This window comes from Mytilus galloprovincialis, chromosome 11 (assembly GCF_965363235.1).
Source record: "Mytilus galloprovincialis chromosome 11, xbMytGall1.hap1.1, whole genome shotgun sequence".
Lineage (NCBI taxonomy): Eukaryota > Metazoa > Mollusca > Bivalvia > Mytilida > Mytilidae > Mytilus > Mytilus galloprovincialis.
The window spans coordinates 61984853-62003181 of record NC_134848.1 but is presented as its reverse complement, the minus strand read 5'-3'; the positions used below and the strand labels follow the sequence as shown (position 1 = coordinate 62003181).

The following is an 18329-nucleotide window of genomic DNA, read 5'->3' as shown; positions in this document are numbered from 1 at the left end:
GTGTTCCGTAAACCCGAAGACGTCGGAATTTCAGTTGAGTATATTAACCCTTCATTTCTTGTCAAAAAAGCTTCCGGTGGTTTCCGACTTGTGACAGCATTTGCCGATGTTGGCAGATATAGTAAGCCGCAACCCTCTCTTATGCCTGACGTGGATTCCACACTCCGTACGATCGCACAGTGGAAATATATAATCAAGTCTGATCTTACGAGCGCATTTTACCAAATCCCCCTTGCAAAAGATTCGATGAAGTATTGCGGAGTCGCGACCCCTTACCGTGGAGTTCGCGTATATACACGTTGTGCGATGGGAATGCCTGGTTCCGAAACGGCTCTTGAAGAACTAATGTGTCGTATAGTGGGGGATTTCTTACAAAAAGGTTGCGTAGCTAAGTTGGCAGATGACTTATTTTGTGGCGGTAATACCCCGGAGGAGCTTTTATACAATTGGGAGTGCGTTCTTCAGTCGCTACAAAAATCAGGAATTTGCCTATCACCTAGCAAAACTGTTATTTGCCCAAAATCGATAACAATCCTAGGTTGGATTTGGTCACAGGGTTCGATTTCCGCTAGCACACACAGAGTAGCAACACTAGCCTCGTGTCCCGTACCAGACACTGTGTGGGGTCTTTGATCATTTATCGGTTTGTACAAGATGCTAAGCCGCGTCATTCCGAATTGTTCCAATTTAATTGCCCCATTAGAAGAGAAAATAAGTGGTATGAAATCAGCTGACAAAATTATTTGGTCCGACATACTAAGAGAACATTTTGAGTTTGCCCAAAAGTCTCTGAGCTCCCGTAAAGCCATCACGCTATCTAAATGCAGTGATCAACTGTGGATAGTCACAGACGGTTCCGTCACTAAACGCGGTATCGGAGCGACCCTATACATAAATCGTGACGGTAAAGTGTCCTTAGCAGGATTTTTCAGTGCTAAGTTGCGTAAACATCAAGTGTTGTGGCTACCGTGTGAAATCGAAGCGCTTTCCATTGCCGCTAGTGTCAAACATTTCAGTCCCTTTATTATTCAGTCAAAACTGCAAGCGAATGTGTTGACAGATAGTAAACCATGCGTACAGGGATTTGAAAAACTATGTCGCGGTGAATTTTCGGCCAGTCCGCGTGTCACATCGTTTCTTTCTGTTGTAAGCCGATACCAGGTCAGCGTCAACCATTTATCCGGTCGTGCAAATATTCCATCCGACTTTGCAAGCAGAAACGCACCCGTTTGTACAGAGCCTAATTGTCAGGTTTGTTGCTTTATATCGCGTACCGAAGATTCTGTCGTTCGAGCCGTAAGCATTCAAGACGTTCTCAATGACGAATTTCGCTTACCTTTCACCACCAGGTCGGCCTGGATTAATATTCAATCAGAATGCCCTGATCTTAGACGCACTCACGCTCATTTAAAACAAGGCACCCGGCCCTCCAAAAAACTGACAAACATTAAAGACGTCAAACGTTACCTGAATGTTGCATCAATCGCCAAAGACGGTTTGTTAGTTGTTCGGCGTTGTGATCCTCTTGCTCCTCCCAACGAATTGATCATTGTTCCACGTAACGTTCTTGACGGACTCGTCACTGCTCTACATATTAAGTTGGACCATCCGTCAAAACACCAATTAAACCTCGTCTTAAAGCGCCACTTTTACGCTTTAGACATGCCAAAGGCGGCCGAACAGGCTAGTGACTCCTGTCACACATGCGCGTCTTTAAAACGGTTCCCTAAGAGCCTCGTCGAGCAGTCTTCAGAAGACCCACCGGACTTGGTTGGCATATCTTACGTGGCCGACGTTCTTAAGCGCAACCGCCAACTCATACTGGTCGTCAGAGAAACTGTAACGTCGTACACTAGTACATGCTTTATCAAAGACGAAAAACTAGGTAGCTTGCGAGATGGGCTCATACACTTATTGATACCGTTAAAGCCTTTAAACGGTCCAAGTGTTGTCGTTCGAGTTGACCCGGCCCCGGGTTTTCGCCCTTTATGTGACGATTCATACTTAAAGCAACTCAACATATCAGTTGAAATTGGCCGTGTTAAAAATCGGAACAAAAATCCAGTTGCCGATAAAGCCATCGCTGAGCTCGAAGACGAGTTACTTCGTGAGGAACACGATCATTCTCCTCTATCTGAAAATACACTAGTTATAGCTACTACGAGACTTAATTCTAGGCTTCGCCAGCGTGGATTGTCCTCCCGCGAACTATGGACTCAAAGAAGTCAATTTACTCATGAACAGTTGCCAATTTCTGACATGAACCTTATTCGCGCACAGCACGAGGCTCGATATAAAAATCACGGATTTAGCGAAAATTCTAAATGCAGTCGACCCGGTCGTCCGACCCCTGATATTAATATAGGGGATTTGGTTTACCTTTATACCGACAGATCAAAGACCCAATCGCGAGATCGGTACCTTGTTGTAGCCCGTGATGGCGAATGGTGTTTCATCAAAAAATTCTCAGGCAATCAACTCCGCGCCTCGTCCTACAAAGTAAAACTTTCGGAATGTTATAAAGTTTTAAACACTATAAGTGCCCAGCAAAATCCAAGATATTCTCAGAATGTGTACAATGAGGAGTCTGATTCAGATGGCCATGACGAAGATAGCCTTCTTGGGCCTATCCGTGACCTACCACCAGAACGCGCGGAGCCCCCGCCTATTCTTATTTGCGAAAATATCGACGATGTTGAAAATCTGGACGAGCCGACTGCGCAACATGATAATAGTCTCGAACATGACTTGACACTTAGTAACTCGAGCACTGAACAAGATAATAAGCGCGTTCTCCGTAAGCTCTCCGAATTGAAAACGCCAGCGCGGTTTAAAGATTTCATTTCCTTTTAAACTTGATGCTCACTCGTCACCTTGGGTTAATTGTTTACTTAGAGAATCAGATACAACAAAATGTACGTCGTATTTCATTTACTGCTTATTTTATGTTTACTACAATGTATATGCACAGTATTTTTTGCTTAACTACGTATATAGTAATATGAATTTGATGAAGATATAGAGACTTTAAAGGAGATGGAAAAAAAAATGTCAGAATTATTTTGTTTCTTATTGATAGCTATGTGTTTAGTTTATGCATATTGATAACATTTATTTTTATTCATGTTCTTATAATAACAGAGATTATTAGTTGACAATTGTAAAGAGAGAGAGGGAGAAAAGAAGTTGCGCCAATGTATTGTATTGATTGTCACATGTATTAATCTGTATTATCTCCCTTACTCCATGTGTCATGATTATACATGTATGATTGATGGGTTATTTCCCTTTACTGTTTACCGCCTCACGATCATTATTAAATGTGCCTCATTAACGATCACATGTGTTATGTTTTCTCTGCTTACTGGCGCAACAATCTGGAGTACGTCCGAACGGTTGACAAGATTGTACTTTGTTACAAGTATGTTGATTGGTAGACAGAAGTGGAAAACTTACGGTATGGAATTGAAAACCAACGCGTTGGTTTTTCATACCGTATGAAGTACGAACCAACGCGTTGAAAGTAAAACCAACGCGTTGAAATGAAAATCAACGCGTAGATAATAAAAACCAACGCGTTGATAACAAAAACCAACGCGTTGAAAGTAAAAACCAACGCGTTGAAAGTAAAAACCAACGCGTTGACAGTAAAATCCAACGCGCTGAAAGTAAAAACCAACGCGTTGATAATAGAAACCAACGCGTTGAAAATAAAAACCAACGCGTTGAAAATTTCATACGGTATGTTCATACCGCCAATGACACGAACGGCCACTCATAGTTTAACGTCCAGTGTCAAATATTTCATGCATATTCAGGACGACTTTTGAGAGATTAATCAACTGTTTGTATGCATCTGTGTTTTACAATAAGTAAAAGCTCTTGGTGTCTTCTTTTGCATTCGTTTTATTTGATGCGTTTATACTTGATGAATAATAAAATAATAAAATTGAGAATGGAAATGGGGAATGTGCCAAAGAGACAACAACCCGACCATAGAAAAAAACAACAGCAGAAGGTCACCAACAGGTCTTCAATGATACATATCTACATATATATTTTATCAATTTAAGAAAATTTTCGTAAATAAAAATTGCTTTGTTATATTTTGATGAAACCACGATGCCTTTTCTTATCAACAACAGCTGTCGATATATCAGAACTTTCCTGTTTTTATTAAAATAACAAAATGTCAAACAAACTGAGGTTAGTTATAATATGACCGATACAACAGTGACAACATGAAGAAGTGTGGTATGCGTCAATAAGACTAGCAAACTTAGGACAAAAATAACCAAAAGACATCTAACGTCACGGTACCCAATTTGCAACTATTTAGCAAAAATAATTGTTCAAAATATTTGAAGAAATTAAACAAACTAAAGCTCTGTTATTCGACTTTTGAAAATTCGAATTTAATCAAGCATGGGTGCAATTTGGGGTACTCCTCATTGCAGAATCATTGATGGTTTAGATTAGAGGTCAGTTAAGATCAATTTTTATGCCCCACCTACGATAGTACAGGGGCATTATGTTTTCTGGTCTGTGGCTCCGTTCGTCCGTCCGTCTGTGGTTCTGTTCGTACGTCCAGGTTAAAGTTTTTGGTCAAGGTAGTTTTTGATGAAGCTGAAGTCCAATCAACTTGAAACTTAGCACACTTGTTGCTTAGGAGATGATCTTTCTAATTTTTAAGCCAAAGTAGACTTTTGACTCCAATTTCACGGTCCACTGAACATAGAAAATGAAAGTGGGAGTTTCAGGTTAAAGTTTTTGGTCAAGGTAGTTTTTGATGAAGCTGAAGTCCAATCAACTTGAAACTTAGTACACTTGTTGCTTATATGATCTTTCTTCTTTTAATGCCAAATTAGATAATTAGCCAATTTCACGGTCCATGGAACATGGAAAAGGATAGTGCGAGTGGGGCATCCGTGTACTTTGGACACATTGTTGTTTCTATTAATTCATATGGATTCAAAATAAACACAAAATGAAAACTTTTGTCTGGAGCATAAATAAACGTAGGTTTAAAACTGTCAAAATAGGTGCAATATGGGTACCCTCACGTTAGAAGTTATAGGTGCAATATGGGTAGTCTCACGTTAGAAGTTATAGGTGCAATATGGGTAGCCTCACGTTAGAAGTTATATGTGCAATATGGGTACGCTCACGTTAGAAGTTATATGTGCAATATGGGTACCCTCACGTTGGAAGTTATAGGTTCAATATGGGTACCCTCATGTTAGAAGTTATAGGTGCAATATGGGTACCCTCACGTTAGAAGTTATAGGTGCAATATGGGTACCCTCACGTTGGAAGTTATAGGTGCAATATGGGTACCCTCACGTTAGAAGTTATAGGTGCAATATGGGTACATTTTTTATGTACCATCACGTTAGAAGTTAACCTACAATTTTCCACATTTAACAGATGTTTATGCCTAGCCCTTAATCGTCCTGAGTCTTTACGAGATAGGCGAAAGATTCCTGGGGGACATTGATATCGAACTTATGAGTAGGAAATATACTGACAACGCCATATTTATGTAGCTATAAAAAGGAAAAGACAAACAAACAAACAATACTACACAAAACACAACATAGAAAACTGAAAGACTAAAAATTGTGTTGATCTCGGGTCTATTGAAGAGTAAGTAGTTTAAAAGTTGTGATTTTTTCTGCTGCTGTGGGATAGTCAGGACGGCTATGTGATACGCCCAGGAAAATGTTGGAGCTTATTACCAATAATTTATAAAAAAAAATGTCTTTAACAACAATTGAAAGCACAGAACTTTAAATGTCTTTTTTATATACTCAATACATGTAGATCTGTTGCCATTTTTTTTAATTTCAAAGAATATTAATTATGCACTTGATTAGTGTCATCTTCTTCAGGATTTTGATCACGTGATTAAAACAAATTCATTTAAAACAGGTCAGATCTCATTGTTGACCATATATGAGTTTAGCTATTCCATTTAGGTCTATTTTTGTTGTATAGCTCCAAACATACGTTTCTGCGGGCGGTGGCTTTTGAAATGTAAAGGTGTGTGCGTTCCTCATGAAAGGGAAACCAAAAAAACTTGCACGAACTTTTAAAGTTTAATTTTCATTCTGTTAGTTGCAGTTGACCATGTCCTTGGATTGAAATATTATTGACTTTTGAATAATTTTTTTCTTAATTCTTTACGATTGTTTGAACGAAAAACCAATTATAAACAATAAATAAACAAAGCGGACAGAATTGTTCTTAATATTATTTTCCAACAACGGGCAATGTATTATCAGCTTCACAAATATACTGGAATTGTTTTTGACATTCTTCATCATTCCACCAATAACCAATGTATCCCCATAAAACAGTACAATGTTCTGTTCCTCCTGAAGGTTCGCCGGACGTCCAGTCGGTAAAATCTGCTGTTTCACCACTTCCGGCCCATTTCCAGACATTTGTTTGGTCTTGGTCTGACAAACCGATGAAGAAATTGTGTCTTGTTTGTTCTAGAAAAAAATAATATATTCGATATCTGCTATATCTAATATTACATATTTGATATGTTGTATCTCTTATTTCTATCTACACGTTTAATTTGCTTTAGTTTATGTCATCTAGCAATTGGAAGCGATTGGCATTGACGGCTTTTGCATAACTTTTTAGAATGATCGGTCTTTGATAAATTTCAACTTTGTAGTTAATTCACCTTTCAAACTGTTTTGATTCTAGCGTCACTGGTGAGTCTGTTGTAGACGAAACGCGCATCTGACGTACAAATTATTTGTTATATCACTGTTACTTTCATTAAGTAAGCCTTCGGCCTTCTTACTTAAAAGCGATAATATATTTTTTATATCTTGTCACTATATTAAAACCTTAATATAATACGTTCTGTACACGTTTCTGTTATATGATTGTTATCTCTCTTATTGTCATCATTTTTGTAGATCGAACGTCTTTCTTGCCCATTGAACATTAAGAATTAAGAATTGCATTCAAATTCCGAAGTCGACAGAGATTTTTGTTCATATTTACCCATTTCATTTTACATAGTCCCTACATAATGAAACAAAAAGGACAACTTTTGTCTGAGCTGCTAGAATAAACAATAAAGACTAATGAGGTGCTAAAATAAAAAGAATAAACAGACAAAAGTATAAAGAAAAGAACAAAAATGTCTTAAATCTAGAATATAGATTATCATATATGATAAGCATGCGCGTAGCTATGTTTACGTCAAAACGCCCGGGCGTACACTTGAATTTGGCAAAAAAAAAATCATCTCAATAAAATTAAAAAAATTAAATAATAGTACATCAACCTTCTATGTCTTTCTTCAAGGGCTTGTAATTGCGAATAAAAGAGACGAACATTTTTATCATATGATATTTTTGTTCATTTTCTGTCAAAGTCTTAATATACCGTGAATTCTATACTCACTTTCCTTTTCTTTTTTTTAAAGCAATTTATTATGTGCTAAGATTCGATATGCGGTTTTCAATTTTTGTCGAGCCATTGCCATTTATGTCGCAAAAGCGAGACATTTCGATCCTAAATTTCGCCAGCGGTGCCAATATTATAACTATGTACATTTAGGTTCAGTATGTTGTTAAAGTTTTAAGATATTAATAACTTTAATTGTCAAACCTTCGTAAAATTATACGGTAGCTGGACAAAAACTGTTGATGGTCAATAGAGTATCCAGAGTATAATGACGAAATTATATATGACGAGTTTTCCCGTAATTTATGGATAAAAGGAATTCATTTTGCATTTACAGTCTGAGATTAAAATGTGTTACATGTCAATTACTTTGTTAAACATTCGTCGAATTTAATGAAACTTTATTGAAGTTTTTTTTATGGTTAATTTCAGAAGCAAACTTTTTTTCGTTCAATTTTCCGTGTAACTGTTATGGGTCATTTTCAAAAAATGTCGAATTTTGAAATTGAAAAAATTATTAAAAGTTACTTATTCAAACAACCCTCTACATAAGCAAATCATAACAAACAGTACTGTAAGAACAACATATTAAAAGATGCAATCTTAATGATGTCATACAAGAATATGTTATAACATTTTTTGATCGGTGGTACATTATTTTGTCTATCCTGTTACCATTTTCAAAAGAAATTTTGGGTTATTAAGAAAAGGTTAAGATAAAATGTTAAGCTTGTTTTACGTAGACAATTAGATGGTTTTCAAGAGAATAAACTTCTATATATATTCATTCTGTAATATAATAGATAATTTGCCAATTTTCCAGGTTGTACTGAAAAATGCCTCTAAAAATTGGTTTTCAAAGGTTGTAAAAATTAGCACCAGTAATGCAAGTCTAAGATAGCAATTTATATTGTTCGGCATTTTTTCACCCTTTCAAATAAACCCAACATCAAGTAAATCCCTCATAAGTTAGTTTACTTTTCTCTATATTTCATTGGTAACAGGAACGTACGTTTCTGATATATTACTATATAAAAGTCTATCCTGTTACCTTTTTGTCTATCCTGTTACCGATATCAGTATTGCACCTGCGAATGCTTAATTGGGAAGATTAAGACGTTATAACCTGAAGATGACTTCAAACAACGAAATATTTCATTCGTTTTGCACCTATATGTTAAGATAAAAAAATTAACGACGTTTTTGTCTACAATTGTCTATGCTGTTACTGTAACCATAGCAACCATAGTAACAGGATAGACATAACAGGATAGACAAATTTCTTCGTTTTTGATTGCTGTTGTGAAATAACTACTCCCTTTGGAGAAGTGATTATGTTTTTCTATTGTGAATTTGGTTTCCAACACGTTATTGCACTTTTTACAAATATACTGTTGGTGTATTTAATCAAAATTGGTGGTAACAGCATAGACATAAAAAAAAGTACGCTATATTTTTTTCACTAAATGTCTTGAAATTTCTTTTCTCTACACTGTCGTTCAAGAAACGAGGCGTTTTAAATGTAAAGATTACTTTGCACTTTTGAAATCAACACTGACTGATTCAATATTCATAGGGAGATTAATTTCACGGCTGATATAAGTAGCGGTAACAGGAAAGACATGAACCTCCTGTACGCAGATTCAATTTAGTTTGTAGATAATATGTTACATACAGTGATATAGAAGCTACGAATTTTCGTTAGAATAATATTTAACGTTCTTAAAAAGTCCCTTTTGTAGATATCAAGGCGATCAGAAAATCGCAAAAAAATCATTTGAAATGTGTTTTTCTGACACTGTACGCAGACAAATACCTCCAAAATGGGTCTTAAATGCAGTTTAATCTTATCAAAATAGATGTAAGGTGTGTTTATTATTAATGTTCTGAATCACAAATCCGACAAGCTTTCATTTAAACCATTACAACTGAAATTTCCATTAGAAATAAAAAAGTTAGCATGGGTGTACTGAAAATTCGACATTTTTTGAAAACGACCCTTATAATGACAGACAGACTTTAATATCTTTACGCAATTCAAGTCAGACGATCTGGAATTTTTGTCACGTTTGTTTCGAGCGACATTGATGTGTCCTTTGTAGATACGAGCGTCTGGCGCAAGTACAAAATTTCAAAGCTGGTATCTATGATGAGTTAATTTTCGTGATAAATTTATAAACATCCGTAGTTTGTCATGAAACTTGTGCAGAAATTAATATTCCTGACCAAGACAAAATATCTAATGAAAATATTTGATTTGTTTAAATCCTGTAATGGACTGATAAATTATTTTTCGCTTGGAGAAATCCCAGGCGAGGATCAGGGTTCCATAGAGAACCTTTACAAATTTTAATATTTCACCTGAACAACTCATTTACGACATTTGCACATAAAAATGTGTTTTCGTTGATTGAGTGCTTTACCCCAGGCCCACTAAGGCTTTAATAATATTTGAAAGTAAACACAATGAATAGATAAAACATCAAAAAGAAACAATTTTTAATCTAAAGAATGTTGTTATTGATGAGTTTTCATTGACAGGAATGGTAATATGTCATTCTCAATAACGCATAAACTTCCGGAGGCTTCACCCTCGGCTAATCTACTACCAACAGGTTCTTTGGCCTGGATCCGCTTGGGCCTTCAGGCCCCTCAACAAGGTTCGGGCGTACACGTAAAAATGACCTAGCTACGCCACTGATAAGACACATGTTTTAAAGGAAAGTACTAAAGACCGACAACTCAATATTGAGGTTATACGGTTAGAGATTAATCTTACCATTATGAAATAGGTACTTGAGATTGAGAAAATGTTTGGCAAATTCATTTGTGTCAAAGTCTTTCAGTTCTGCTAATTGTGCTCCTAGGGATTTACAATGGCTCTGCAAATAAAAAGCAACATGAATAATATTGAGGGGCCTGATGGGGTGGGGGGGGGGTGGTCTCATCACGATTCACTAGTTGATTTTGTTGTCAATCACGATTCACAGAAAATAAATTTCCATGATCACGGATCACGAAAATATTAAAAAAAAAATCTGTAGAAAAACGGATCACGATAACGGAAATGCTCCGATTACGAAGAACGAAAATAACCCATCAGGCACCACAATAATAATGGTTGCAGCATAGATAGCGCTGTTGAACTGTGTATAACAACGGAAGAAGCAGCCTCAAACTGGATTTGCGTCGTTCTTGGTATTTGTAGTCTTCTGTTTTCTAATTTATTTTTAAAATTTGGAATAATAATGTTATGAAATTGAGAATGGGAATGGGGAATGTGTCAAAGATACAACAACCCGACCAAAGGGCAGAAAACAGCCGAAGGTCACCAATGGGTCTTCAACACAGCGAGAAATCTTGCACCCAGAGGCTAGCTTCAGCTGACCTCTAATCATGTCTACCTCCTATAGAAATATTTTAATAAGAAGTTCAAAAACAAAACCCTGTCTAGTTTATACAAATGCATTGCTGTACCAAGGCAACCACTCTGCTATCTCTATGTACACAGCTCCAAATTACCGGTATTGTTACATTACTCAATTATGTTTGTGTGGTTCGTTTGTCGAATATTGCCATTATAACGGAATTATAAACAACTGACATACAGTTATAATTGGGGATCTACTTAGCTATAAAAAATGTTCAACCCACCATTTTCTTCGGACAATGCATGTTCCAAGTCAGGAATATGCCAGTTGTTTTCTATATTTTCGGTTGTTTCGCTTAGCCTTGGAGTTTATTATGTTTGTTCTTATTTTTTTTTTAAATGTGAAATGTTTTAATCATCTGAGTTAGGGTTAGCCGTTCATGACTGTGGTTTGCATGGAATCTGTGAACAAATAGAGTCAGTGAGGCGCCTGTTTTTCAGCGGTTGTCGTTTGTTTGTGTGGTTTCATATTGGTTTCTACGGAAGCCGGTTAGTGTCAGGGTAGAGTTTTATTTTTAAGTCGTTTAACGACTTAGCTAACTTGTTTAAACGACTTAGCTAAGTTGTTATAACGACTTAGCATATTTATCTTGTTATAACAACTTAGCTAACTTGTGTTAACGACTTAGCTTACTTGTTTAAACAACTTAGCTAACTCGTTTAAACAACTTAGCTAACTTGTTAAAACGACTTAGCTAACTAAGTCGTTATAACAAGTTAGCTAAGTTGTTTAAACGAGTTAGCTAAGTCGTTTCAACGAGATAGCTAAGTTGTTAAAACGACTTAGCTAAGTCGTTATAACGAGTAAGCTAAGTTGTTATAACGAGTTAAATTAGATAAGTCGTTATATAACAAGTTAGCTAAGTTGTTTAAACAAGTTAGCTAAGTCGTTTTAACAAGTTAGCTAAGTTGTTTAAACAAGTAAGCTAAGTCGTTAAAACAAGTTAGCTAAGTTGTTATAACAAGATAAATGTGTTAAGTTGTTTAACAACTTAGCTAAGTCGTTTAAACAAGTTAGCTAAGTCGTTACAACGACTTAAAAATAAAACTCTACCCTGACACTAACCGGCTTCCGTAGGTTTCTCTGGGGTTATTTTATCGATTATACCGTTGGTTTTCCTGTTTGAATTGTTTTACTCTTATTAATCTTGGGCCTTTTATAGCTTGCTGTTCTGTGTCAGCTAATGGTTTACTTTTCTAAATTGTTATTTTGATGGATAGTTGTCTTATTGGCACTCATACCACAACTTCTTGTTTTTAATATGTTAAAAAGATTGTAATACCTTTGCATCACTCCAAGATTTCTGGTCTTCGGAGAACAGAAAGCATTTGTCTTTGAAAGATTCCCATCCATCTTGGCAGCTATTGGCACCACTCGCTGAAATAAAAACAAACCATATGTTATATAAAAAATCAGTTGGTGATTATTCCCAGCCTCCTATACTGCATCAAAATGCACCAAAAATCAGCAATCGTAAGTCATGAATATATATTTTTTTTTAAATGAATCTATGAGACAGCGGAATCATGACAGTTGTAAAATAATTCAACAAAAACAATTCAGAAACGATTTGATATTAAAATCAAAGTCAATAGACCAAGAAAGAAAAGAAGAAGAGAACAATTGAGGTCACTGAAGAGATAATTTGATAAAATCTCATGGATTATATATAAATACATGTATGTAGTTCCGGTAATTTATAACGTACCCATAGTACTCTACTTTGGTATTAATACTAAAATATACCGGGCGCAACATTTTTTTCCGAATATTAATATAACATAAGTGACATAAAGTACTAGTGACCTTATACGATATATAAATGGGTACACAAAAAATATATTGGGTGAGAGCGAAATTCGCGAATCCTACATTACATGCAATTTACTGACCTATTTATATCGGGTAAGGTCACTGGAACACTGTGTAACTAATTTATATTACCGACAATCTATTTAGACTAGTGGACTATAAAAGTGACCAAGTCTTAAAAATCTACTTCCATCGGTCAATTAAAAAAAAATGTCAACATTACCAACACACTTGTTAGCATTAATGTGTTTAATTTCAGCATTTACTTTCAGTCGTCCATCGTCAATATCGGCATGTGTTGTTTGGATGGAGAGTTTCCAAATATTTTTCTTCAATGTCATGCTGTTTTTACAAAGGGACGTAACTCTAACCCAATATCAAAAAAAAAGGGTCTCCACGTGGTCGCTATTAACCAATCAACTTCCTAGATATGTATATACCAGGCTTACACCAAATTTACAATAACCTTGACAAATCTCAGTACTCATTGGAATACAAAGAACAATAATAGACAATCAAGTAGTAGAGAAGACAGTCGAGCAGACTACAAACAAGACTAGTACTGAGATTTGTCAAGACTATTATACATTTTGTACATTGGGAGTAATATACTATAAATTATGAGTTTATGAGTTTGACTGTCCCTTTGGTATCTTTCGTCCCTCTTTTAATGTCCATGTTCACAGTCCTTTCGAATTTGGATTCAAGACAGTACTGATTACGATTCATCTTGGCAATTTGGGGAGACTATAGGAGTAAAACATTCTTCATTCATATGAATGACCTTGTTATTGCTGTTACGACTATGGTCATAAAACTTTGCTCAGAGTACAAAATTTGTATTTGAAACTTAAGTTTGAAATCCGGTATTTTGATTAGTTGATTTTTGAATCTGAGAACCACGTGATGCGTGCTCGACATGTTTTATGGTCGCAAGATCAGGTTACAACAATAAACTGATTAGTTCAAAGAATTTGAACCAGCTCCAATGTTTAAGCAGACCAGTCCAGCCTTATAAAATAGCTTTCATGCTTTGATTAATACTTATATACGACAGTTTACAATATGACGGGGAACAGATACATTAATTTACATTTAGTTGTTGTTTCGTTGATATATATATATGCAGCATCTCCTATTTGTATTCATACTTACCTTCTACGTTTACTAAGCACAATTATACGTACCTGTTTTAGCAAGATAAACAATACAAATCATCGATAAAAGGTTCCAACCCATTTTACGTGCACTTATCATTGTACACAAATAGCGATGACAAATTATACAAACCTCTATGAAACTATATAACGTGTTCTACAGAGTGATCCGGTGTGACTTATCTCCAGGTGGACAAGAAGGTCATTATTTTGAACATGTCACTGGTTTTGAAACCGAATTTAATAAATTTTCCTTCGATGTTAGACTGTTGGGTAAAACTTGTTCTCAGTCAAGCTTAAAACAAAAAACAAAAAATGTAGACTTTTTTTATATCATTTGTGAGTACGAAATATTTCTATTGCAATATGATTGTTCATTGGCATAATTTTCCCTTTTCGTGACATTGGGGTCATTTAGAAGTATTTTGTCATATTTGAGCCGGCCACCATCTTTAAAGTGAAGACCGTGGGTGTGTTTGGATATACGCCTGAGGCGGCCTATGGTTACCCATAGGTACCTATGGTTTGATACCCATAGGTACCTATGGTTTGATAACTATAGGTACCTATGGTTTGATATTTTATACACAAAATATCAAATCATAGGTACCTATGGGTAACCATAGGCCGCCTCAGGCGTATATCCAAACACACCCATAGTTATTGTCCTGGATAGATGAACAACATTTCAGTATTTTATGTTTGTGTCCATTTACATGTGAATATCGAAAATAAATGTGTAGCATTTATATTAAATTCATCAGTTACATGAACAAATATTGTGGTTAAGGGGATAACAAAAAAAAAAATTTCTGAATCCATTCTATCGATACCGTATAGTGTTAAATTTTGGAGAGAAAAAAAATGATTGATAGCGTCAAAAAACTAAAAAAAAATAGTTTGCGCTTTGGCGAATTGTTTTTTCATCGTACGAAATGGGTGGATATGTGATTCAAAATTTGTTTCTGTGAAAAAAGTTCCAGTGGAACTAATTTCACAGGAAATATGTTCTGGGAGAACTTTTTTCACAGACAATTTCTATATAATTTGTTCCATCTCTATGAAATAAGTTCCACACTTTACAAAATGTACCTGGTGAAATAAGTTATGGGTTGGTGAAATTTGTTCCTTACCTAGTGAAATAAGTTCCATGTTTGTAACCCGGTGAAATTAGTTCTAGATTTGTGAGATTTGTTCCTCACCTGGTGAAATAAGTTCCTTGTCTATGAAATATGTTCCACTGGTTAAACAAGTTATCTTATATACTAAGCACTTGTCCTCCGTGAGTTTAAAGTCATTGCAAAAAACATGTTTTATATTGATAATGTAATAAGCAATAATTAATTGTAAACATTCAATTTGGATCATGTAGAGTAAATCTGAAGTAATAACATTCTCAGTTAATAATACTAAAAACGACGCTTATGAACTAGGAAAGAGAAAAAGAAGAAATATTTATAAAAGTCATTACGAAAAAAATATTAATATAGTTAAAGATGAACATTTGTACTAAGTTGAAAAGGACATTGCAACTGATCAATTATATCAAAAGACATAAAGTAACAAAAGACACACTTTTTAAGGTAGTTCATGGGTATAGAAAAATATGACAGAATTTCCTTATACTTTGCCAAAATGAAGATTTTACTATGCTTTTTCCAAAAAAAAAAAAAAAAAGTATGGGTCACCGCGCCATTTTTCAAGGTACGAGTCGTTCAAAATTACAAAAATTTGCTTAGATTGTTCATGAAAAAACACATTTTTGTGCATAAAAAGAAATCTATAGGTAAGATAGAATTTTGAAATGAAATATGAGAAGATAGATTTTATAATATATTTTAAGAAAACAGAAAGAAAAAATGGTGTCACCGTACTTGTTTTCTTGCTACAAGTAAAATATGAAAATTTCCTTATATGTCTAGTATAAATTTTGTACTAAAAGAGTTATCTCCCCTTCAATGGCTTATTGGAAAAATTAATTCTAAAAGCACAAATATTTAGTATTTGTTAAAACATTTTCGATAATGCAATGAATGACTAAGTTTTCTTTATATAAATAAACAGTGTAAACAATAAATTGCAAATCTGTCTCCAAATTTGTAGATTTTGGCAAAGAGCTAGACCGATTATTTACTATGATTGTACAATTCAAGATGGCGGTATACCCCTAAACTACACTAAAACTGTGCAATGGCCATCGCTAGGTACATTTATGATTAGAACACCCATGACAGATTAACAGGAAACATGGGGGTGGAATACCACATAAACGATCAAACATACATTGTAGATATAAATTATGATACATTATCATCGCTTTTATTTCTTGTCTTCATCCTACCGTCATGCCTTCAATTGCAAATATACCCCTAGCAAGCATAGTACAGCATCCAGCTTGCATTATAAATTTTAAGTGTAACAAGAAAATATTTCGCTCTGCAATATGTTAAAAGTACAAGTTTATAGAAATTAAAATTGCCGTAACTTTTGAATGGAAGAAGATATCCAGAAAATTTAACCACCAAAATTCTTGTTTTTTCATGACCTTTCATATGAGATCATGTATTTGCACAAACAAATACTCTAATTTTTTCACCTGGCATACCTAGTACAACATTTTCATTGATTCCTGTAAAATGCTTTCGTTCAAAACTAATATAACAGGAACTTATTTCACTTTTTTTCCAATTTTAATATATGAACAAAACTTATGGAGCTGTGATTTTTTTTCCGGAACTTATTTCACATTTGGTTAAAAAAAAATAGTTCCGGATCAATTTTTATAGTTCTGGAACAAATTTTCTATGAAATTTGTTCCGACGGAACAAATGTCACGCCGGAACATTTTTTTTGTTTTGTTACAGATACCATACAATGTCATGTAACATATCATATAAATAACCTTATTACTTTAGATTAAACTAAATACTCATCAAAATTAAAGTATTTTGAAACAGGTGACTGGTAAAAAAAATAATGATAATTCAATTCTTTGAAGAAGAAAAAATGAAAATATCAGTTAAAAACGATGGATATATAATATAAATATGAAGTCATATGTTACAGGACTTGGTGCGAGTGCCCTTTAGGAGAAATGAGATTTTGTTATAAGAATTATGATCTCTGATTACACAAACGAACAATTATATTATGCAACAGAAAAACATTGATCAACACTCGGTCATCTCAGATTATCATTAATAGAGCATAATAAAAAAAACAAGTATCCAGTCAAAGATCTGATCTCATTTCCAACGTTAACTGTTATTCAAGAACAACCAGTTGGTCTGAGAACACAATTATTTACAAGTGCATTTTTTTAAGACAATAAATGTAAATTAAAAAAATCTCTCCTGAGCTTTCTCAATAATATGTTTACAGTGTATTGTACTACTTTTGGGACAAAGGAGTAGGTCCGGTAAGGACCGATTTTGGCCTCAAATTTCAGTTTCATCTGACGAAAGATTTTGACCACTTTTTAAACACTTAAGTGTCTATTTCATATGATTCAATTAATTTATGTGAAAGATTTTAACTTATTCAGTCATTCAAAACGATCCGATTCAAGCTCAAATATGAAAAATCTACCAAATATGCGAAAAAATGTCACTTTTCAGATGGTTTTTGTCAAAAACGAAAGTGGCCGCATCCGTGTTCATCCTCAATCTTTATATATGTTATGTATTATCATCAAATACAACTTCCATTTCAATATTTTGGATGAACACGAATGCGGCCACTTCCGTTTTACACGGAAACCGGCTAAAATTTAAGTAAAATGCTGGAATTGTTAAGATTTCAGTAATTTAGCATGACTTATTGGTGCTAGTACCCAATATATGTGCATTGTATTGTCAAAACAGCCCATATTTATGTAACAGAACCATTCTACTATACAATAAATAACTAAAAGTTTACATTTTAACAATTTTGTAAAACTGCTATATTTTGGGGCCAAAAAGGGGTCTTACTGGACCTACTCCTTTTATCAAAATTACAGAAAACTTCATCAGCTTAAACTCAAATAAGAACAATTGTATGCCAAGGGGATTTGAAATCTTTTGACAGCTTCCAAAATGCTAATTTTTAATCTATTTCAGTCGGACCAAATCTCTACTTTTCTTTAAAATTACTGACCCAATCTATTTTACAGTTTGAAATGCATGCCCCTACTTGCTGTTTGACTGCATGAGGCATTGATGAAATAAAATTTGAAGGGGTAAAAAAAAAATGCAAGATAACACACTGTCCACGCGGGCCCGTCCACGATAGGGACTAGTCTATATTAGTGGACAATGACCAATTTAATAATTATAGATGGATTTTTAAATAGATCCATTTATATCTATCTCTACTGGTTATATTATATATCAATGTTTTCATGCTGAATTAAACAGTTTTAATGTCATTTAATCGATCCGACTGACACGCCTAGTAATAGAATCTCTAAAGCGAATAATAAATGTGTTTCTAAATATCTCATTACTTAATACAA

General features: G+C 34.6%; 1 protein-coding gene across 1 annotated transcript; it reads right to left on the bottom strand.

The window, feature by feature from the left end:
* Window positions 1-6086: 6086 nt before the first annotated feature.
* On the bottom strand, window positions 6087-13980 carry LOC143051294 (C-type lectin-like). The gene is made up of 4 exons (XM_076224244.1): window positions 13865-13980; window positions 12148-12242; window positions 10214-10316; window positions 6087-6497 (listed from the first exon to the last, which is right to left on the bottom strand). Exons 1-4 carry the CDS (start codon window positions 13932-13934, stop codon window positions 6253-6255), a joined length of 513 nt encoding a protein of 170 aa, XP_076080359.1. The 5' UTR covers window positions 13935-13980; the 3' UTR covers window positions 6087-6252.
* Between the last annotated feature and the right edge of the window lie 4349 nt (window positions 13981-18329).

Coding starts and splice junctions, on each gene's coding strand:
- LOC143051294 (XM_076224244.1), bottom strand. CDS start 13,934: ATGATAAGTGCACGTAAAATGGGTTGGAACCTTTTATCGATGATTTGT. Junction 10,317..12,147: donor AATCTTGGAGTGATGCAAAG/GTATTACAATCT, acceptor TTTTATTTGCAG/AGCCATTGTAAATCCCTAGG. Junction 6,498..10,213: donor CAAGTACCTATTTCATAATG/GTAAGATTAATC, acceptor ATTTTTTTCTAG/AACAAACAAGACACAATTTC.